General features: G+C 39.2%; 1 protein-coding gene and 1 long non-coding RNA gene across 5 annotated transcripts in view; one reads left to right on the top strand and one right to left on the bottom strand.

The window, feature by feature from the left end:
• The window catches only part of PAPPA (pappalysin 1), a 312,202-nt gene that overhangs the window by 186,597 nt on the left and 100,694 nt on the right, over positions 1 to 24,911 (bottom strand). For all 4 annotated transcript variants that reach the window (XR_008847679.1, XM_056538788.1, XM_056538789.1 and 1 more), the window contains exons 3-5: positions 10,878 to 11,023; positions 9,492 to 9,791; positions 2,561 to 2,753 (exon numbers count right to left, since the gene is read on the bottom strand). Coding sequence is in view for 3 of the 4 variants with exons in the window: in XM_056538788.1 (XP_056394763.1) it covers positions 2,561 to 2,753; positions 9,492 to 9,791; positions 10,878 to 11,023 (639 nt within the window). In the remaining variant the exon portion in view is untranslated. The remainder of the gene's footprint in view (positions 1 to 2,560; positions 2,754 to 9,491; positions 9,792 to 10,877; positions 11,024 to 24,911) is intronic.
• LOC130290745 (uncharacterized) lies at positions 1,177 to 24,545 on the top strand. The gene is made up of 5 exons (XR_008847680.1): positions 1,177 to 1,305; positions 10,814 to 10,881; positions 12,352 to 12,495; positions 12,836 to 12,924; positions 23,984 to 24,545. It is a non-coding gene; the product is annotated as an uncharacterized LOC130290745 (long non-coding RNA).

Raw genomic sequence — 24,911 nt, 5'->3', positions numbered from 1 at the left:
TATAGATAGTTATAGCATAGTAAGCTGGTATATAAGGTAAGTTGGAAAAGGTTTGCGAGTGGTGATCCAGTGCAGGACATCTTTGTTTTGCCCTGATACTGCCCCAAAACACTGATAACATTATTGTGTAACACTAGTACAAGGTCAATGAATCGCCTAACAACATGACTTTTGGAGTTTAGATGTATTTCAGGTCCAAAAATTACTGAAATTACAAAATAGTAGACTGAAATGAATTCCAAAAGCCCCAAAGTTTTATTTAAAATGATATGATAATGTAGGCAAAAGAAGACAGGAATGAAATAACCTTATGCTGTGGTATGCCAGTCCAGCAGAAACAGAGCTGTAGATTAGCTATCTTCCAGAAGAAATACAAATGTCTCTCTATAGAACCTCATAGGGGTAGCTACTTTGTAAATCAATGTGTAACCATAATACAGCCTTGAATCATGAATATAGATTATCACCCAAACCTTAATCTACTTTTTTGGCTTTCTTCCTTATGGAGAACAATTCATTTGCCTAATAGAGCCAGAAAACACTACTGATTCTTCTGAAGATCCTTACAAGCGCAAACATAACCCAGAACTAGCAGCAGCTATGGAGGTCCTGTAGAGTAAACCAGATTGGCTACACAATAATCTCTCTCCACAGGTCCTACAAGCAAGGATGTGAAGAGTTAACTCAAGGGTCATTGAAGGTGAAGAGGAGCTGGAGCCGAGCAGATACTTAATCTTTATTCTCTTTATGTTCCCTACTTACCTATCTCTTTCTCTATATAACTTTCCCCCCTTTCTACCTCTTACAAACCTTCTACCGCCTGCTTTTTATGTACATTATTTCATATCTTCTTCATTGCATGTTACCTGGATTATTGACCATAAGCTGAGGTGTAATAGATCCGGATTGTGAGGAACTCTAGAGATATTACTAGTACCCATTAATACCCCTTAATAAAATCCTAGCTTCATTATTTATCAGATAACGGCTTCTATACTCAATGGGGGACATTTATCAAAACTTGTCCAGAGGAAAAGTTGCTGAGTTGCCCATAGCAACCAATCAGATTGCTTCTTTCATTTTTGAAAAGGCCTCTGAAAAATGAAAGAAGCAATCTGATTGGTTGCTAGGGGCAACTGAGCATCTTTTCTTCTGGACAGGTTTTGATGAATATTCCCCAATGTCCCTGACATTCCCGGACATTCCCTGAATACTCACAGAGCCGATCTGAGAAAATCTGGATTTTACAACATCTTGACAGCCGGATCTATGCAGATTACCATATTGTAACCTGGTCTTGTTAAGGTGTAATGACCTTTGTTTATTATTCTACGTACTTATATTTTCTTATATGTACACTATTGTCATCAATCTTTCGGTGGGAAGATGTAAAATAAAAATGTCTACTAAAAGAAAGAAGATCTAGAAATAATACAATCCAAAATCTAGATAAGAACATCTCTTCCAATAACAAACCAAGTAGCTGTCATCCAGAAGGAAAAGAGCTTGCCCGCTAGTGCCAGCTATTAAAAGAAGCTTCCCTGTAAGTCTTTGCTTGACCCCTTAAAGGGAACTCCGGTTCAAAAAAAATGTTTTCAGATCAACTGGTGCCTGAAAGTTAAACAGATTTGTAAATTACTTCTATTAAAAAATCTTAATCCTTCCAGTACTTATCCACTGCTGCATGCTACAGATATACTACAAAGAAATGTGTAAAGTTCTTTCCAGTCTGACCACAATGCTCTCTGCTGACACCTCTGTCCGTGTCAGGAACTGTCCAGAGCAGGAGAAGTTTGCTATGGGGATTCACTGATGATCTGGACAGTTCCTGACACGGACAGAGGTGTCAGCAGAGAGCACTGTTGTCAGACTGGAAAGAACTTTACAAATTTCTCTTTAGTATACAGCAGCTGATAAGTACTGTAAGTCTTCAGACTTTGAAATAGAAGTAATTTACAAATCTGTATAACTTTCTGCCACCGGTTGATTTAAAAATATTTGTTTTCCACTTGTTTCCACTGGAGATTCCCTTTAATGACCCTTAAAACATGGGACTAGGGATAATCAGTGAAATCTGACTCTCCACTAAATGGAAGAGTATCCATCTGTAGACAGTTGTTTCCGGGTTATCTCCTCGCAGTACACAACGAGAAGTTGGCTGGCTGTCACAGAAGCTTTGATGTCACATCACTTTGAGTCCACAATGGAATCTACCACCAATAGATGGCACTAGAGAGTAATCTCTTTTCTTTATAGATAAGGGCTATTTTGCATATGGCATATCCTATAAAACTATCTATGCCAGCTTGGCGATTTACCTTAAAAGGGTACTCCGCCCCTAGACATGTTATCCCCTATTATCACCTAGACATGTTAACACCACTCACATGCAAAATCCTATCCTTATATAGGTTCCTATAGGGAAGCACTCTGGCCGCCTCTCTTTCAATTGCCTACCTATAACTAATGTATTTGTCAAAGGTCCCCCCTCCCAAAGTCCCATTCTCAAGTACTTTGAGTTTTTTTTTTGTATCATGTATGACGTCTTATAAATATTCACCTTTCAAAGATGTATCCATCAATGGGTGGAAACCATTCCAGGGTGACTGAGATAAAGGTGTGCTGCACAATCTGTGGAGCAATCGCTACTGGTGATGGTCTGAAGGATGGCTGCCAGCCTTGGTATACCAAGTCTAAATAGCAATGCATTCTGGCAACTTGGTTGGGAGTGAAGGAGTCAGTGCAGTCATCTTCTGAAATAAAAACAACAACAAAAAAATAAATTGGATATAAGCATTGCTGTAGCACAGTCCGTCTTAAACACCTGAATGCAAACAGAGCCTGCAGATTTTTAAATATTTTAGAGGTAATGATCTGTGAATGAGTTTGTTCAGTCATCACTTTTACAGGATAAGTCGAATGAAGGCTCTCACTCCCTCCTCTCAAAGTGCGGAGACCTACTTAAGAACTTAGAGGTCACATCAAGGTTTGTGATAATTCACAAAGCTTTTCTCAGAAGAGGCTTTTACATCTTTGATCTCCCTCTCAAGCCAGCAATGAGTTGCGTCCAACCTCGGTTAGGCCAGTGAATGCGCGCAGTTATCCTAGCCCGGTAATGTGCACCGTCATGGGAATCTCTAGTTATTGTACAATACTAAGCATCTTCATTTAAAGTTAATTTCATTAGCAATGAATTCCCAGTCCACCTAGTAAAATGGTTTTAGCCTACAAATAGTAAAGGAAATACCCAGGCGCAGTGAGGGTGCATCTAGTAACACTACTTGCAAGGAGTTCTGTCATTGATGTTAAACATTTTTGTCATTAGCTTTAAGGCTACATTCCAGGATTTCCTCAATAATTGATGTGCTTTATGTGAGTGTCCTGTAAAAAGCCATGAGTATTTGCCAAGAAAAGCAGCACTTAAAAACCTTTAATAGTCATCATAAAGAAGGAATAAGACATAAAGCTCCCTGTGCTGAAGAAACTGTGTATAAGTCATGAGTTACTATACAAAACTTTTTTAAAAGGAGAAACGTGAGTCTAAATGAATATAAGAAAATCTTTATTTTATTGCGGAAAATCGGAGTCCTAGAAAAATAAACAGTGTACACTTTGTGCTACCAAAACAGCTTTGACCCATCAAGGCATGGACTTTAAAAGACCTCTGAAGGTGTCCTGTGGTATCTTATGCCAAGGAATAAGCAGCAGGTCCTTTTCGTCCTGTAAATTGCAAGTTCGGACCTCCATGGATCGGACTTGTTTTTTTGGCAAATCCAACTAATTCTGGACCAGATTGTGATCTGGATAAATTGGAAGCCAAGTCAACACCTTGAATTCTTTGTTAGATTCTTCAATCATTTATGAACACTGTTTTCAGTGTGGCAGGGCACTTCATTTTGCTGAAAGAGGCCACTGTCATTAGGGAAAACTATTGCCACAAAGGGCTGTTCTTGGGAAACATTTGATTTTGTTGTTGACCTAACCTCCTACAGGAAGGTTATTGGCACTGCGATGGATGCTTGCTATCACCCCTCCTACCCCAACCTCATTTTAGGTTGGTGGGAGGAGAAATGTATGTATAAATCACAACTTTGCCAGTGACATGCTGTGAGATGGTTCTGATTCAGATTTTTGTTTTTAACGCCTTAAGGACTCAGCGTTTTTCCGTTTTTGCATTTTCATTTTTTCCTCATCACCTTCTAAAAATCATAACGCTTTCAATTTTGCACCTAAAAATCCATTTGATGGCTTATTTTTTGCGCCACCAATTCTACTTTGCAGTGACAGTCATTTTACCAAAAAATCCACTTCAAAATGGAAAAAAAAATCATTGTGCGACAAAATTTAAGAAAAAATTTTATTTTGTAACTTTTGGGGGCTTCCGTTTCTACCCAGTGCATTTTTTGGTCAACATTTTTGTGTTGATCGGACTTTTTGATTGCTTTTTATTCATTTTTTTATGATAGAAAAAGTGACCAAAATACGCTATTTTGGAATTTGGAATTTTTTTGCGCGTACACCATTGACCGCACGGTTTAATTAATGATATAAATTTATAGTTCGGACATTTACGCACGCGGCGATACCACATATGTTTATTTTTATTTTTATTTACACAGGTTTTTTTTTATGGGAAAAGGGGGGTGATTCAAACTTTTATTAGGGAAGGAGTTAAATGATCTTTGTTAACTTTTTTTTTTCACTTTTTTTTGCAGTGCTATAGCTCCCATGATCTCTTATGCTGATCCCTGCAAAGCCATAGCTTTGCATGGATCAGCGAGATAGGGGCTCAATTGCTCAAGCCTGTAGCTCAGGCTTGGAGCAATCAAACCCCGATCGGACGCCGCGGCGAGAGGTAAGGACACCTCCGCCTGCGTCCCAGCTGATCGGAACATCGCAATTTTATCGAGATGTCCCGATCAGCCCGACTGAGCTGCCGGGAAGCGTTTACTTTCGTTTTCAGACGCATCGATCAACTTTGATCGCCGCGTCTAAAGGGTTAACGGCACGCGGCACAATGATCGGTGCCGCACGCTGTTAGCCCAGGGTACTGGCTATCGTTAGCAGCCGGGACCGACCCGGTGTGATGCGGGGTCACGGCGTGACCCCGTTTTTCACACTGTGACCGGGCTCAGGGTGTACAGGTACGCTCTGAGTCCTTAAGAGATTAAAGATTCAGCTGTCACAATTGATTTAGAACTGAGAAGCTCAGCTACAAATAATCTAATTTTTTTTCTAGTTTTCTACCTGGTTATCTAAAAATGGGCACTATAATTGGCACTATGAAAGGCCAGATCTTGAGACTTTGACATACTTGACAAACTGAGAGTTTTCGTATGACCTCCCAAAATCTGTTGGCTAAATTCTGCACACGTAGATATCCTCACATAGTAATTTATTTATATTCTATCTACCAACCCATCTTTCTTTCTTGATTTTCTCTTCTCTATTTACCTACACCTTTCCTTACCACTTATTTTGCAGTTTTGCTTAGTCTTGTTTGTGTATTTGTGTATTACTCCCCTAATGCTTTAGATATGCATACATATTACAATGAGCTTGTTCCTTAACGTGCTGCAATTAGATCATTGATTTATTCTCTGGTACCTGTGGAGAATAACATCCCTGTGGAACCCATGATATATATTTATGTTTTTTTTCTGTTGGTAATGGATCTAAAGTAACCATACATTTTCTTCTGAAAACCGATTCATTGCGATTTTTCACGTTTGTTAAGATGGGGGACATTTCTCAGAATTTGTGCTGAGGAACATTGGAGCAGTTGCCCATAGCAACCAATGAGATTGCTTTTTTAAATTTAGCCCCTGAGAAATTAAAGCTGAAATCTGATTGGTTGCTCTGGGCAACTGCTCCACTTTTTCTCTGCGCAGGTTTTTTTTTTTAATACGATGAGCGATTTACACACCTGTAAACCCCCCCATTGAACAGTGGAGCTTGTAAGGCTGCCTGTGTGACAACCTCAGAAATCTTGCTTGGAACTGCTATAGATTTTTACTAAAATGTGCCCCTTCAAGCAGACATAAACTGTAAACTGGACATGTAAATTGGATCTAGGGCATAATTTTGATGGAGTGTTTGCTCTGCTGTCTAGATATACATTATTACTGTACTCAGAAGTTTTATCGATTTATATTAAACTCGGGATATGTCATAATATGGTCTCTAAAATCACATTTAATGCATTCTGTATAAGACTTCTGGCAGGGCTGCCGTTTACAAATAATAATAGTAATAAGAAGAATAATACAGGATGAAATGGGAATTTTTATGGATGGTGTTACTTATGTACAGTGCATCATTACTTACAAATCAGAGACCACTTTTTTTTTTTTTAGTAAGATTTTATTATTTTTCATCATGTGCAGAACAAACACAGACCAATCAAAACAGTCACAAATGGGTCACACATAAATGGTACATCAGTGTCACATATAGACTTTTCAAACAGGTAGTGCGAGACAGCACGTATATTCATAGGCACATAATGTGTCTATGCAGCGAACAATAATACGGTAGAGACGAATGTCTAGAGCCAGCAAGGCGTGTTGGATACAAAAGTCTCAAGGATGTTATGCGACATCTATAGTATGAAGGGAGGAAGAGGATGCCCATACGGGATCAAAATACAACATAATAGAAAAAAGAAATTATGCACATGAAAAGTACGAAAAGTACATGGAGGTGACTATTAGTACTCATAGTCACGCTGTGCATCTAGATAACCAAAAACATCATGTAGGCAACTAGGGTGGGAAAAGGAGAAGGAGGAAGGAGTAGGGCAAGAAGTAGGAGAGGAAAGTAGTGCGAAGAGAAAGAAAAGAGAAAGAGAGAAGAGAGGAGGGAAGGAGAGAAAAAGCCAGAGGAGAGGAGGACTAGGGTTCCGGACTCTCGAGACACCCAGGCAGTACTAAGCAGCTACAATGGGTGGGTATGGCTAAGGCAAGAAGGGGTCGAGGAGAGCAGCGTGGGGCAGCGCCCGATGTGCAGGAGGTGCGAGAGACCACCTTTTTTATTTAATTTTCAGTCAAATTACACAGAACTTGAAGACTTAGTACATTAACATAATATCACAGTTTTGGTACAAGTCCACCCTCTGCATTTAAAGGGGTACTCCCGTGGAAAACTTTTTTTTTTAAATCAACTGGTGCCAGAAAGTTAAATTGATTTGTAAATTACTTCTATTAAAAAAACGTAATCCTTCCAATATATTTTATGGGCTGTATACTACAGAGGAAATGCTTTTCTTTTTGGATTTCTCTGATGTCACGACTACAGTGCTCTCTGTTGACCTCTGCTGTCCATTTTAGGAACTGTCCAGAGCAGCATATGTTTGATATGGGGATTTTCTCCTGCTCTGAACAGTTCCAAAAATGGACAGCAGAGCTCAGCAGATCCAATCTAAATTTATTAGGAGTCGGAGTCGGTGCATTGTTTGCCGACTCCGACTCCAGGTACCCAAAATTTCGTCCAACTCCGACTCCTCGACTCCGACTTGACAGCCCTGGTAAAAACCAGACACTCTTAGTAAATTAGGCCCTCTGTGTAATAAAATAATAACAGCCTATACTTACCTCTCTGACTCAGCTGAACTGTGCTGACTCTTCGCTTACTGGAGCTGGAGATGCTATGTAACATCACCACAGCAGTGTCCCGACCAATGGACGCTGCCATGTCCCAACCTTTTAGAAAACCCCTTTAAATTAATTCTGAAATGTAGGTCCTTACATGGCCCATGTTTTTTCTTTATTCAAACTAAGCTAACCACACATGCCAAGGTAAAGAATTCTAAAATTACTAAATCATTTTCTTCTGACAATAAATGAAATTGAACTTAACAGGCAATAATAAAATATGGAAATTATCTTAATTACTTTACCTAATACAAAAAACAAAACAGGACTTCTATATTAGTATAAAAGAAAAGAAAAAATGACTGCATATTCTAATGTTTACAGATTAAGTTACGTTGGCTTCAGTAGCTATTTCTCCACAGTTTTGACGGCAGTCATACTGTAAAAATGCTATTTAAAAAAAGTAAAGCTGAAACTCAATCTTCCCCATACATGCAAGCACATTCTCCCATTTTATGGTCCTTATGTCACTTATTCTTCATAGGTTACTAGTAAGCACTTGTTAACTAAGTGCTGATTTTGTTAAAGGGGTATTTCCATCTCAACTAACATAGATAAACTTGTAGGGCATGTTACGTTAAATATTATTGAAATAATTTAGTATTGAATGTATTTGCAAAAATGTTTAACATAACATGCCCTAAAAGTTTAACTACTTTAGTTGAGATGTGAATATTTCTGTAACACCTTGCGCTCCGGCCGCACGCACTGTCCCTCTCTCCCCTGCTGCCGGCGGGACTTGGATTCGCATCACAGGACGTGCCCGCATGCAAATCCCAGCCCTTCACTTACCACGCTCCTCTGATTCTCAGCTCCGGCAAACGTGTCCCCGTCTCTTAGGGTGCGCGCGCGCCAGAGCTCTGAAATTTTAAGGGCCAATACGCCCATAATTATGTATTACACCAGAAGCTATTCTATAAGTTCCTGCACCTCCCACTGCCGGATCTTCAGTGCCCCTAGCCTGATATTAAGCGTACCTTACTGTCTGTTACCTTGCCCGTGTATATTGACCCTTCCACTCCGTTATTTGACTACGCATCTTTGCCGCTTGCCTTGACCTTCTGTTAAGTCCGACTACGTCTTTACCTCATCCTTCTGTACCACGTCTTTGCCCAGCTACCTGTGTGGTCGAGTCATATCGGGGGTAGCAAATTATACCAATGCCCAGGAGATGGTATTAATCAACAAAAAATACAAAACCCCACACCTGGAAAGAATCCCAGGTTGGGGTACAAAACCCCTTTTATGGTGCACCCTCCCTTTTAAAACTTTACTTTTATTGATTTCTTTAAAAAAAAAACATAAATAAATCTTGTGAGGGAAAAAGAAATAGTGATTTAAAAACCCAGCAGTTCTTCCCACAGTGTGTATATGTTTTAAACAGCAGCAGCACCCTCATTCAGTGACCCTGTAGCACTGCAGGCACAGGGTTCAATTCAGATCTCCAGTTTGAGGTGTACTTATGATGGAAAGAAGAAGAACTGCTGGGTTTTTAAATCACTATTTCTTTTCCCCCCACAAGATTTATATATGTTTTTTTTTTTTTAAGAAATCAATAAAAGTAAAGTTTTAAAAGGGAGGGTGCACCATAAAAGGGGTTTTGTACCCCAACCTGGGATTCTTTACAGGTGTGGGGTTTGGTATTTTATGTTTTTTTATATCGGGGGTAGCGACCTGGGTGTCGCCTGCCGCAGCAAGCCCATCCTGCCTTGCGGCCGGCTTCCATTTTATAATCCTTGGTAAAGGCAGATTTGGATATTGTCATTTGGATATTCTCTTAATAATAACAATATAAATTCGTACACGTGCATATATATACTGTATATTGACATTGCCTACCTGCATAGCTCATGTAGTTATTATAAGGAGTGTTGAGAAATGTTTGAAAGCCACACGTGTCATTTCCCGGTCCAGGAACAGGATCTCCACACGTTTTATGCTTCGGGGATGGGTTGGTATCATGGCAGAGATCTCCTGTTTCATAGGAAGGATCTGTTTCCATACAGGGGTCACTACAAGAGAGAATCTCTGAAATGCCACGGAAGACATGGTACAATCCCAAGCTATGACCAATTTCATGGATCATGGTATGTGTGTGGCCAGGAACTCCAAAAAATGATGGGTTCATAACAATGCCACCTGTAATAGAGAAACATTTATAAAAAAAAAAATACTTTCTATTTTATGGGATTCAACTCAGACCCAGAATAATGAAAATCTATCACATTTGCAATGGAAATAGTAAACATATTGAATTTTACTTATTCTGCCCATACATTTATCTAAAAGTAAGGTGGTTAATCTATAGTAAATATTTTTTTGCAAATTAAAATCTAATATACAATCAAGGTATTCCCACCTTGTTACTTCTAGCCTGTTTTCAGTGGGCAGAGTTGGTCGGGTAAGCTTAAAGCAGCTGAGGTGGGCTGGGGAGTTATGCAATTTGCGAAACTCCCATTGACTGTAATGGGAGTTAAACAAACAGTGTAGCTCTGCGAGCCATGCTGTTTACGTAAGCTCCGAAGTTATGCAAACAAACTAGCTCGCAGAGCTACATCATTCGTTCAACTCCCATTAAAGTCAATGGGATTTACGCAAATTGTGCATCCTCCCCACCTTGGCTGCTTTTGGCTTTTCCGGCCACCTCCAGCTACTGAAAACAGGCCAAAGGAGCATAGAAACCCACAAGTAATGGGATAGGACAAACCCTTTAAAATGAGATGGGCTAAAAGGAACCAAAAGTTTAGCTCAAGTAAGTTGAAACACTAAGGCTTCTGGTCCTAGATGCACAGATGGTCACTGGAAACAAAAACAAACCATTTGTATTCCATATTCCTTTTAGTCCTTCTCGCCGAACCTTGCTACCTACCTTTGGTTAAAGACCACCGAGCACTACTTCTATAGAGCCATAGTTTCCATATCTTGCTCTAATGGAGGCTAAACCAGAAACAGGTGTATGCATGTTGAAATAAATGTCTTTGTACATAGACTCTACCTAAATGTATAGTTGACCACTAGGGGCAGGAAGGACAAGTTGCATGTCTTCACTCACCATAAGTATTACATTACTCTTTGAACAGATATTGAATTTAATATGAAGATGTTATATATTATGCAACTGGATCTTATAATATTCAACAATGTCTTATTTTATCTAATAGGACCAGAAAAAAAAAATTCAGATGATCAGTAATAAACAGTCTTTAAACATTGACTTAAACATACCAAGGTGAGTAAGAACTTCCTTGTCCCAAGGCCATGTGGCAACCCCAGCCAGTTCATCTTCTGAGGAGTTTACAAAGAAAATGTTTAGCTGAGAGGATCCCGACACGTTGAGCCGATGCTTGAGCTCATTTAAGTCTAAGTAAGCCCTGCAACATAAACATTGTTATGATTTGGTGACCTTCTCGACAGAAATGAATTTTTCAATATGACAGTGATAACAACACTCATATAAATAATCTCTTTCAAGAAAACTTGCTCATTGACCTTGAGGAAGGTCACCATTATCATTATTCAAACATTTACATCAAAGGGATTACTTCTAAACACTAATATCAAATATCTTCCATCTGACCCAAATCTGGGGAGGTTCCTACCACCAGTTAACTCTCGAAAATGTCGAAACACAAGGTCACAATCTGTATTTAAAATGGTGAGAAATACATTATAGTATAATGGCTAAAAGAATGGAAAGTGTTAGGCTAGGACCACACTACAAATGACCGCCGCAGTCCACAAGGTTGCATACAACTAAATGTTTTCTTTATACTGCAGCTAAAGTTAAATCCTGTAATCACGCTGCAAAAAGTCAAAGTGTAGCCCAGGCCTTACAGCTCTAATATTGCCATAGCTAGCACTCTAAAACCATGTGCACAAGGGCATGATCCATGCCTTTTTATAGTACTGTGCCATGGCTGGCCCAGTGTGGTGGGGCTGGCCCTTAAAGGGGTACTCCGGTGCTAAGACATCTTATCCCCTATCCAAAGGATAGGGGATAAGATGCCTGGTCGCGGGGGTCCCGCCGACGGGGACCCCCGTGATCTTGCACGCAGCACCCCGTTAGATACAGAGCCCGGAGCACGTTCGCTACGGGTCTGATTACTGGCAATCACGGGGGCCTGAGCATTGTGACATCACGGCCCTGCCCCCGTGTGACATCACGCTCCGCCCCTGTGTGACGTCATGCTCCACCCCCTCAATGCAAGCCTATGTGAGGGGGTGTGAATTAAAAAACGGTGTAGATCAAAAAAGCCAAAAAATATCCTGAGGCGCCGCACTGCGCCTGAATTGAGACAAATCTACATACAGAAAACAGCTCTTAAGACAATGATAAATGCCCCCATGTATGTGTAGATTTTAGAGTGCTGTAAACGCAATATGGTCTGTTGCCTGTGAACACCCCAATCCTTCTTGTTTGTCTGCCTACCTTATGCTGCTATATGTATATGTTTCATTAATATGAAATAAAAGAAACTTCTGCTTGAAAAAAAACACAGGGAGAGTGCCCCAAATTTCTCTTCTACTATGAAGTGTATTTAAAGAGTAGCTGTCATCAAACTAAACTTTTAACATATTATTCCTTATGTTATTATAAGACACTTTGCTATTTATTTGCTGTTAAAATTCTCAACCTTTATATGTTTTGAATGTGATTGAAAAAATAGCAACTAGGTGGCTCTGTTCTGTTCCCAAACAGTTACTTTGGTTACCACCTGGACTTGCAGAAGTCCAAACTCAGGAAGTGCCTGCCGGGCATGGCGAGTCACAGCTCTTGCAGGGCCTGCTAGGGAACGCCCTCTTTCTTCTGCTGTGAGCTCACACAATGTGAGCAAGGGGAAAGGTATGATACAGAGCTTTTTAAAGTTCGGAACTTTTTTTTTTTTAAGGGCAAGAGGGGTATTAGGAGAAGTTAGTGAATGTAATCATAGTTAGTTTAGAAAATATGGTTTGATGAAAGGTACTCTTTAAAGCTTGCTGCTATTATTCGTAAAAGCATCATGATCTGTGTTGTGTACAAGGACTGCTCTTTGTTATTAAGACGGGACAACTGCAGTGGATTTACATCGCGCCAATATTACCTAAAAAGTAATTTACAAAAAGTAAAACCACATACAATAAATTTTAAAGTAAAATGTATTGTGCGCTATCTAACGCTACATTCAACTTGCTATGTTCTCCAGGTGGACAGATGATGCAGACAACATAAGGGCCTAGATTTAACAACAAGGTTTAAAAGCAAAAAAAAAGCATAAACTGAAACTAGACAAAGGTGAGTCGATTTTTTTTTATTGTACAAACTGTCTACTCCTAGTTTTTAGATGTTTCTAACTTTTCTACCAGCCTGAGGTTGTCTTAAAAACTTTGCGCCACAATGTTGGTGCATCATGGCACAATGTAGGACATTTGAAGGCCTTGCGAAGCTACAATCAAGCCAGGCCCCCTTGTTGAGTGAGGCAGAAACAGTGTGTATTTTTGTTTTGGACAAAAATGAGCAAATTTGGTGCAATTTATGGAAACATTAAAAAAATCCATGTTGATAAATTTGGGTCCATCTGCCTAGAATTTTGGACCTATCATGGAGCCACATACCAATATTATACATGGGCAACTTGAATTTGTTGTTAGTAAAGTAACAGACAGCAGTTACATATGAAATCTCTGTCTCTGGAGGACCTATAATGTACTGCAATACATAGATAGCTAATTCAGTTCAACAATCACCAATCCTGTCCTGTCTGGTTTAGTAAACTTATTCCTAGAACTCTGCGTTGTGCCATTCCTCTGTTATTCCCCCCTACAAATTTAGAAAACAACTGGAAGCTTCCAATTATAAGAAGGGGGTATCCCTATACAGTCTCTTGTCTGATGAGTGTTGACAGTGTCTGACTATGTAGGGAAAGGGAAATGGGAAAAACCAGTTAGTCATTTATTTACGAAAGAAATAACATAATGCAGAGGTCTAAAATAAAGATGTTCCAGAATTGTTATCTTATGGCGAATACAAGCACTGCAGCCATTTACTAGATCCGAAAAATAATAACTGACAGCGTCTTACCCAAAAATAATCACAAAATTGCAAAAAATAGTATACATTTTATTGAGATACAATGATTTCATAACAATAAGTAAACCCTCTCACTTGGGACACTTTAACACATAGCGGTGGGGGGGAACACCATAATATAATACACAATATGCATAGATGTAAACATATCTGTATAACAATGTGCAAGAGACCTGACATGCTAAAAGAGATGAGGCAGGTGAGAGCTAGTCAACCTTCGGACTTAAATGGGCACTGTCAGATACAGAAACTTTTGATATGTTGTAAAGCATGCAAAATCAATAGGTTTTGCAATTGCTTTCATTAGGAAATTTTCAGTATTTCATACTAAAAAAGTCAGTCAAACAACTGCCCCCCCCCCCCCTGCCTGCTTGGACACATACTAGTCTTGTTGTGTCCATGCATCATCACCTATGTCATGGACACACTTCCTTGATTGACAGCTGTGAGCGCAGGGCTCAATTCTGGAGGAAAAATCCTTCCAATGTCAGCTTGTGTCCCGCTACTGTCAGTGAGGACAAGCTGGGAGTTGTAGTTTTGCTAATGCTAGGGGAGATGTGAGCAGACAGCAAACTGAGGGAGGGGGCGGAGACCTGCAGTGAGGCCGCGCCCCCTCCTTTTGAGAGGAATTCAGACTAATGAGCTAAATTAAAAGTGTAATAAAAAAATGAAATAAAGGTGCTAGACACATAAAAATTAGATGTACATGGTCAGGATTAGGTACTGAGTGATATATAAAAAAAATGGGGCCCCTGTGTAGGTAGGTGCCAGAATGGAGAGCCACTCTGATGGACCAAGAGCAACTTATGCAACTCTTCGCAGCCTGTTATTTTTAAGCAGTGGAAGAGAAATGCAACATCTGCCCTGGGAACTGAGGTTTTGCTTTTGTTTCCTTACTTTCTGTCTTTCATTAACTTTATAACAAATGTTTACAAAACACATGTTCTGCAATTATTGCGGCAACACAACCCATAGTAAACAGATCAGAGCCAGGCTTGCTGCTAATAATCATGAATCAAGAATAATATGAATGGAAATATGTTCCGTTATATAGAGTCTTCACAGACACTTTTCATTTGGAGGAAGCAATAAACTAATGATAAAAATTACAAGCTAATAATACTAAAATGAAAGAAATAAAAGTCATTATCAATTAGAACATGAACAATGAACATAAATCTGATATGTTAAAGATAAGAAAACAAAGAAACAAGAAGACAGAAGGTAAAGAAACCAATACTACTTAGAAATACTGACAATTCAGGGTTTTAACCCCTTAAAGGGGTACTCCAGTGGAAACCAATTTATTTTTTTCATCAACTGGTGCCAGAAAGTTAAACAGATTGGTAAATTACTTCTTTTTGAATATCTTAATCCTTCCAGTACTTATCAGCTGCTGTGTTCTTTTTGAATTTATTTTCTGTCTGACCACAGTGCTCTCTGCTGACACCTCTGTGCATTTCAGGAACTATTCAGAGCAGGAAAAAATCCCCATAGCAAACCTGCTCTGGACAGTTCCTGACGCAGAAAGAGGTGTCATCAGAGAGCACTGTGGTCAGACAGAAAATAAATTCAAAAAGAAAAAAAAACTTCCTCTGTAGTATATAGCAGCTGGTAAGTACTGGAAGGATTAAGATTTTGAAATAGAAGTAATTTACAAATTTTTTAACTTTCTGACACCAGTTTATTTAAAAAACAAGTTTTCCATTGGATTAATATTTTTTGCATTTTTTTGTTTTTTGTTTGCATTTGAGCAACACAAAATATTGTTTGTGGTGGAAGATTAAAATAAAAAATAAAGACATGCAACTTTGCAACTTTTGTGGGGGAGGGTTCGTTTTTTACGCAGCACACTTTTTGGTAAAACTGCCATATTTTCTTTATTCTGTGGGTCAATACTATTAAAATAATACCCATGTTTACATGCTTTACTATTATTGTACTGCTTTTAAAAGAGTTAAATTTATCTTGTTGAAAAAGTATGTTAAAAATTGTCCCCATCTGACCCCCTATAAGTTTCTTATTTTTCCCCTATATGGGGCTGTATGAGGGCTTATTTCTTGTGCTGTGATCTGTAGTTTTCGTTCCACTTTTGTTTACATGTATCTTTTTGGCCAATTTTTTATTCCATTTTTTTCTAGGATGAAATGTGACCGAAAATTTGTAATTTTGGACTTTGGTATTTCTTTACATTTATGCTGTTAAGATCATTAACATTATATATTTTGATTGTTTGGACATTTATCCAGGAAAAAAAACTTTAATAGATATATGTATATATATATATATATATATATATATATATATATATATATATATTAACTCACTTCAGAAAGTTAAACAGATTTGTAAATTACTTCTATAAAAAAATATTAATCCTTTCAGTACTTATGAGCTGCTGAAGTTGAGTTGTTCTTTTCTGTCTAAGTGCTCTCTGATAACACCTGTCTCGGGAACTGTCCAGAGTAGAAGCAAATCCCCATAGCAAACCTCTTCTACTCTGTGCAGTTTCCGAGACAAGCAGAGATGTCAGCAGGGAGCACTGTTGCCAGACAGAAAATAAAAACTCAACTTCAGCATCTGATAATTATTGGAAGGATTAATATTGTTTAATAGAAGTAATTTACAAATGTGTTTAACTTTTTGGAGCCAGTTGATATTAAAAAAAAAAAGTTTTTTTTCCTGGAATATGGCATGTGGCTATACCAAATATTTTATTTATTTATTTTTTAAACTTTTTTTTATTAGTAAAATGTGAAAAAGAGTGATTAAATTTTTATTGAGGGAGAGGCTACCCCACTTTTACATTTTTTATTTATTTTTAAGTCCCCACTGGGGACTATTTATAACAGTCTATTGATTGCTTTTACAGTTCAGTGCTAAGCATAGGCATATTACTGATCAGTGTCATTTGTGATCCTATTTAAATAGTCTGCCATAAGTCATTCCATACAGATAGATGCAGGGTGACCAGCGGCCACCATCTTGACTCATCAGACTCCCGCAATCATGCTGTCAATGGTCAAATGAGTCCCCGCCCAACCCAACAGATACTTTAGATGCTGTGATCAGTATTGCACACTGCATCTGAAGGGTCAATGGCAGCCATCAACATGATTTCTGATGTCCCCCATTATCCATGGGGTCCTGGCCGCTGATAACAGCTGCTGGCTTTTTCTAATCACCGTGTCAGGAGATTCGGTAATCACGAACACTGCATTGGTACATGTAGATCGATATACGCCAAGTACCAGAGCACAGTGATTTACATGTATGTTGTGTGTCCTCTAAGGGTTATTTATTTATTTTATTTATTTATATAGCACCTACAGATTCCGCAGATAACAAACAAAAAAACCAACAGAGTAACTGCAAACTCACTGAGGTAATGTACCCTTGTGCTGAAGCTATGGGGGAGATTTATCAAAACCTGTGCAGAGGAAAATTTGCCCAGTTGCCCATAGTAACCAATCAGATCGCTTCTTTCATTTCTTACGAGGCCTCTGCAAAAAAAAAAAAAAAAAAAAAAAGAAGCAATCTGATTGGTTGCTATGGGCAACTGGGCAAACTTTCCTCTGCACAGGTTTTGATAAATCTCCCCATATGTCCCTTTTTTGAATGGGGTACAGAAGTGTCTAAAACATGTAATAAATATGTAAGCCATTTGTTTGAGGCAAATTGCACTTGATTTTGCCAAATTTGCACGTTTGTAACATGTTTTGTAACAAATTTCTTGTGGTTATGATGTCAGATGCTTCTCTTAGGAGTGACGGTGCTGTCCCCTACACATGATGGCGAAAGATGTAAATGGAAATTTTCTAGGTTTAAGATGAATATTACCTTATGACTGTTTACTCTTGGGACTCAATTTGTACAACCTACCAGTACTAAAACATGTTCCGCGAAATATATTCTGGAGCTCTCAGATCAGCACTAGTGGGGTCTGTAGTAAAACCCCTTAAAGTGGTACTCCGCCCCTAGACATCTAATCTATCCAAAGGATAGGGGATAAGATGTCTGATCACGGGGGTCCCGCCAATGGGGATCCCTGCAGTCTCCCTGCTGACCCTGCGTTCATTTAGAGCATTGGGTTCAGTCCCAAGAGTCCAAAGAGTCACGCCCCCTCCCATAGACTTGCATTGAGGGGGCATGGCTTTGATGTCATGAGCAGGGCCTGACATTGACTTTACACGAGCCTCTTCCCTGCATCAGCAGTCATCCGGCTGTGTGGGGTGCCGCAGCCGAGATCCTTTGGATAGGGAATAAGATGCCTAGTGGCGGAGTAGCCCGTTAATTAATGTATTTCTGAAGTGCTTTGAGGATCAGCTCTATATTATACTTTGTAATTACTAACCCACACTATACAGATATTTGTGCAGATTTATCAATCATCCTGAAACCCTAATTGTCTGTTTTTTCCTGCAGCAACCAATCACAGCTCAGCTTTCATATCTTAACGAGCTCTTATAAAGTGAAAGCTGAGCTGTGATTGGTTGCTGTGGGAAAAAAACAGACCATTAGGGTTTCAGGCTGATTGATAAATCAGGGCCATTATCCTTCATTTTGTCACACATAATTGACTTTCTCTGTATGCAATCATTCCCATATTACTTAAACTTTTCCAGATTGATTTTCAAATAATCATTCCAGATGACATTGATATTATCCTTAATGAAGCATTACAGTAATATATATATATATATATATATATATATATATGAATATTCTGTTCTCAGAATTCTGTTCTCATCTTGCCTTAAGATGAGTAATAGATTTTAATTATCTTCTCCCTGTTGAGTTCTCCTAAGTAATTAACTTTTTATCAATTTTAAGCTTGACTTTAAGTGCTGTTTATTATGGACAATCCTTATATGTTAAAAGGATTCTCCAGAGTTCTGCTACTGGAACTCACAGTGAACAGTTGCACTCTGGGAAGGAATCGGACAGCAACCTTTTAATTCCACTACAGCGCCACAATAGGTGAAATGCAGCATTACAAAATGCATGGACAGGCCAGGTCCTCCTGAGTTGATCCTGAATGACGGACCCACCTAAAAGGGTATTTTTCATAAACCAGACAACCCTTTTGATATCTAACGGCCAAATAATTATGTATGTTTTTTTTAATTACTATATAATATATCTATGGACAAAAGAGGCAGGATCATTTTCACATAAGCCTACTATATATAGAATATCCATTTAGGAAGCTGAACAATATTTGGACATTTTGATGCAATAACGTTTGGAGAAATTAATTTAAATGCATAGAATGGTAACAGATAAAACAAGGAGAAGTGGTAAACTTCTCCTTTAAACTTTTATTGCAATCGCAGTAAAATCACAGGTTAACTCAATAGTCCCCTCTCAACTTGTTTCTGGAGTCAGTGAACACCCTTCATCATGGGTACTCTGTGGTCCACAAACTTCTCATTCATTATGGGTCATGAATGGAAAACCAGCAGGATTCCCATCTGTCCAGAAATTTATGACCAGTCTATAAAAATGATAGCCCTTTTTTAACTGTTCGTAAAAATGTTTGTATGTCTGTTATTTTGGTGTGAAGCTGGAGGATCTTACAGGTTATTGTTGATGTAACTACTATTTTCTTCTACTCTGGACAGTTCCTAAAATGGACATAGATGTCAGCAGAGAGCACTGTGGTCAGACAGAAAGTAAACTCCCGTGGTGCATACAGCAGTTGATAAGTACTGGAAGGATTAAGATTTTAAGCAAGATGCTTTCCCCTGCCTGCTGCCCATGCCACATGTTTCATCTTAGATTGTTCAACTTAAAGGGGTACTCCACTGGAAAACATTCTGGTGCCAGAAAGTTAAACAGATTTGTAAATTACTTCTATTAAAAAATCCTAATCCTTCCAGTACTTATCAGATGCTGTATTATCCACAGGAAGTTCTTTTCTTTTTGATTTTCCTTTCTGTCTGACCACAGTGCTCTCTGCTGACACCTCTGCCCATTTCCAGCGTAGGAGCAAATCCCCATAGCAAACCTATCCTGCTCTGACAATTTCTGACATGGACAGAGGTGTCAGCAGAGAGCACTGTGGTGAGACAGAAAATAAATATAAAAAAAAAGAACTTTCTGTGGATCATACATAAGCTGATAAGTACTGGATGGATTAAGAGAAGTAATTTACAAATCTGTTTAACTTTCTTGCACCAGTTGATTTAGAAAAAAATATTTTCCAGTGGAGTACCCCTTTACAACACCGATTGAATGTGAACTGTCCCATTCAAATGAATGGGATCAGTTCTACAATCAGTTTTCCTCTGGTCCTTTTTCAACTGCGCCAAAGGAAAATTCAGCCAGATGTATGTTAAAGGGGTCTAAGAAAGCTGAAGAGTAAAGACAATCTGGAGGCTGGATAAATCAGGTGCAGGGAGTCTTCTGGTAAGAACAACTTTTTATTTTCCCATTATGCAACACATTTGGGAAAACATGCAACACATAATGCCTGATGAAGCGGAACCTCTGCGAAATGCGTTGCATTATTCGAAAATAAAAAGTTGTTCTTACCAGAAGGGATGCAGGGATCTCCTTTTGTCTATGCTCTATCCGAAGTGGTACTTGTACACTCTGAGCATCAAAGCACACACAACAGTAGTACAGAGATTATATTATATAAAACCAAGCTGTATGTATAGCAAATACAAATACATGCCCTGTGCCTCCATCAATGCAAGTTTAGGGTACGTTCACACGAGCGCATCCCCAGTGCGTATTATGCTGCGGATTCGCCGCTGAAGGACCGCTGTATGCTGCCTTTACAGGTGCCTGCTCAGAGCGGCAATCTGCCGCTATGAGCAGACACACTGCGATGTGCAAGTTGCCGTGCAGTATACTGGCACATCGCGGCAGCTCTCGGCCTAGCTCATAGAGCAGGGGGAGTGGCCGTGATGTGTGCGACACACCGCGCATGAGCAGTGACTCGCACATCGATTCAGTGTGTCTGCTTGTAGCGGCGTATTGCCGTTCTGACCAGGCACCTGTAAAGGCACCATACAGCGGTCCTTCAGTGGTGGATCCGCAGCGTAATACATACTGGGGATCCACTCGTGTGAACGAACCCTAAAAAAATTTTTTTTAATGATAGTAAACTTTGAGCAGATTGCTTCACTCCCTGGCTCACTGCCCTCTCTATCTTTTATGCTACCTTATTCTAGGTTTAAACAGTCTGTCTTAGTCTAAACAGTCTGACCCCCGACTGATCAATACTTTTGATTTCTCTGTGACATGTCAAAAAATTGATGAAATTATAGTAACAATTTAAGAAATGTGTACAATGACTCTCGTTAGAATCAATATTTCAGTTTCTTCAGACACTGCTATAGCGAATAAATACTGTACAAGTAAAATTAAGGGCTTTGTTTACCCATCGGACTCAGTGTTATTAATCATGTACAAAAAAGACAGAAATTATAAGCATTTTTTTTGGGTTTCGAGACAAGTTTCAGACGGCGGTCATACTGTATTTACCGGAACAAGGAGCCACATGGTAACAATATGCTACTTATAAAACAGCCCATTCCATCACTCATTGCTGCAGTGGAGATAAGTGGTCCTGATTTATGTTTTTCCGATAAACAAACATGTGGCGAGATTATAAATCAGTTAACCATAAACCTAGTTTTTAAATGTTTGTCACATTTGTGCAAGACCAGAACACTTCCTGAGAACCTTTATTTTTACAGCAAGCACTTATATGGCACTCTGGAGAGCGAATTACGTCATAGATGTCTCCTTCATTGGACAAAGTATTCAACCCTTTGTATCTTCTCGATCATTTGGTATTCTCAAGTGTAAAACTTTTTTTATGTATTTGCGCTCACTATGGAACACATAACTGTTAACATATTTATTTTCATCCTTTGCTTTCCATTCTATTAATGCAAGTTACCGAGTATGTATGGATGCAGCCAACATCTATTTGTCAGTTGACTCATTTTTTACATCATGACTCATTGAGGAAAGATTTACAGTGAACTATTTCAGTTTTTTTAGAGGACTACTGGTAGTCTTACTGTGTCAACTGTCGTACCAACCCCGTATACCACTTTTCTCAGGTATATTGAGTCGAGAAACCTTTTATAAGGGTCCAGAGGGTTAAATAAACACTGAGACTCCCACCAGACTACATGTTATTAAAGGAAGCATCGTGATGTGGCCATAATGAGATGCCTGATGAAGCAGAACCTCTGCGAAACGCATTGTATTATGGGAAAATAAAAAGTTGTTCTTACCAGAAGGGATAGAGAGATGTCCATTTGTCTATGTTCTATCCAAAATTGTACTTGGGTTTTACAACATTACCATAAGTGTACATTGCACTTAGTGTTTATCAGTTATCCAAGGATAATACACCATGGATCGCTTTCTGTGTTTCTATTGTACCTATTGTTCTAATGTGTATGTCTAGCTTAAAGGGGTATTCTGGCCAAATACATCTTATCCCCTATCCAAAGGGGCTCATTGCTGGGACCCCCCGCAATCTCCGTGCAGCACCCGCATTCTACAGGGCTGCGTCTCCAGTTTCAGAAACCTCATTGTTTCCGGACAGGAGACGTGACGTCACGCCATGCCCACCCCATTCATGTCTATGGGAGGGAGCATGACGGCTGTGGTCAGACATCTTATTCCCTATCCTTTGGATAGGGTATAAGATGTATTTGGCCGGCATACCCCTTTAAGGCAGCCCTCTGACCATGAACATCATCACTTTACAGATATAACAGTGCTAAAAAATGTACAATATTTTATTTCACTCTGAGTGTGTCCTCTGCACATTTTCTTTGCCCAAGATCTAATTTTAAAATCTGCTGCACTATACCGTTCCCGATAAATCTGTCAAATACTTGTCCTTACTTGTTGTCCTGACTGAGAAACTTTCCACTCTTGAATTTTTTCCGTCCTTTTGCAGCTACTTCTTGACACGACAAGCGGTGCATTATCCGGACAAAGTTGTATAACTAAGATATTGACTCTTCCAAACTTTTAATCAGAAACTCATGAAAAAATCCCTCCCTTTAAAATAAGAACAAAATTGATCCTGACCTAATTGGCTTTTCCCTTACGGCATATCACCCTATATCCCTGTCACTATTTACAGGACCTGTACACCAGGGCTTTTCTATTCCCATACTCAAGACGCTAAAATGAATCTTCAGCCACTCCTATATGGTTTTATGATAAGTGTAAACTTTATTCGCTCTTAGCATCTTTTAAAGATGAAAGAAAACAGCTTAAGTTTAATCCTTTGGGTGTGCCAGGATTTGTTTCTCATAGTACGGCATTGTTTCTTATCTTAATAACCATTCACTGAATTTCATAGGAGTAAAAGCCAAGTAAGTTGTAGTAAGTAGTGCCACCCAGACTTATGAGCTAGCTAGATTTCCCTCGTGGTTATAGGAACTTAATACTCATGTTTTCCAATGCGACATATTTTTACAAAATAAGCACTAACATGGGAACTCCCCTTTGACTAATTAAAAGGCTAAGGGTTAGAGAGCAAGCGGAAAATAAATAAATAAATAAATAAATTAAAAAAACTCCGACCCCATAGAAGAATTGCTTGTAGAATTGACATTGCTTCAGCTGATAGTCTGTCTCACAGATACCATGGCATGTTTCACGCACTACATTCACTAACATTCAGTAACATTTCCATTTCTAAATGCTCCTTTTCATACTTTGTGGGGCCTAATTTCCCAGAAGGGGGCTGGAGTTGAGCTGGACGTGTACCAGATCATTCTCGCCTTCCCTTGAGTACACCCCAATGGAAAACATACTTGTATTTCTCTGGTTGTGTTTCTGCTGCCTGGTTTAGTCAGTTTCCTACAAATATTTTTGAGCATAAAGTCCCCAGTGACTTTCTCCAGTGAAGCTTTGCTTGCTATAAAAACAATGTCCATTGTCACTTATGTTCTTCGGCCTTTGCTAACAAATCACTCACAATGCTATCTCCGTGGCCTATTCTGAACATACAGATGTAGCAAGGATGAGTTTGTCATTGAGGGGAATGTATAACCTATATATGTTTTACTTATTTAAACGGAATACTGATACGTATTTGTCCTTTTCTAACCTGTTCTTATTTGATAATTATATCATAGTGTAGGGGAGGGGGAGGTGGGAGCTGTGACCATCACCTATTGTGTGATGGCTTCTATGTTATAGGCTGTATGGTAGAAGTGTTACTTTTGTTGTAATCCTGCCTGAGATGATTGTAGTTTTTTTCTTCTTATAGAACAGAGCCACATAAAACTTGATTCAAACATCGTCAATATTTTGGTGACACATTCCTTTTAATTGTTTTGTTAGTGCACTAATATATTTCAGTAGATCTCTATGAAGACTCTGGAAAACCAAGAATAATATATCAACAAAAACATATCTACTGGTCATTTGGTTGGACGTTTTTGTTTGTATTTCTTTCTTTATTTTTTGTGTATATTATTATAAGGGGAAGCTATATTGCTTGAGCTTTCGGCACAGCATTTAGAGGCAAGTTTTACAGCAGTCCCACGAACATTGGAAACAAGCCACTGGAGGACACCCTACTGACTTCTATGTGAGAGTTTTCTAGGCATTCTATGGAACTTGTTCAGAATGGTGGAGCCATGAGCAGCAACTATTGATAATGGCCTGATCCTATCTTATCTATATGTTTACTCTTTTAAGTGAACGTCATTTTAAAGCGCATCTCGGCAGGCACGTCATTCACACAGGGCGGCCTTTCAATCACCAAGCTTTTGAGCATTTAAAGGGGTATTACGGGCAAAAACATTTTATCACCTATCCAAAGGATAGGGGATAAGATGTCTGATCGCAGGGGGCCCGCTGCTGAGACCCCCGCGATCTCCCTGCGTCTCTAGTTTCAGAAACCTCCGGGTTTCCGGGACTGGGGACATGACATCATGCCACACACCCTCCATACTATAAGGTGACATTCATGTCACGCCCCCTCCCATAGACATGAATGGAGGGGGCGTGGGTGTCGTCATGTCCTCAGTCCCGGAAACCTGGAGTTTTCCGAAACTGGAGATTCAGCACCCGCACACCTTATCCCCTATCCTTTGGATAGGGGATAAAATATTTTTGCCTGGAATACCCCTTTAAATTCTGTATGTGTTTTATGTGTATGTAAGCCACTGCTCATTGAGAAAGAGACTTGG

The sequence above is a fragment of the Hyla sarda genome, chromosome 9, assembly GCF_029499605.1.
Source record: "Hyla sarda isolate aHylSar1 chromosome 9, aHylSar1.hap1, whole genome shotgun sequence".
In the NCBI taxonomy this organism is placed as follows: Eukaryota; Metazoa; Chordata; class Amphibia; order Anura; family Hylidae; genus Hyla; species Hyla sarda.
The sequence above is the reverse complement of the archived record's forward strand: the minus strand, read 5'-3'. Positions and strand labels throughout refer to the sequence as shown.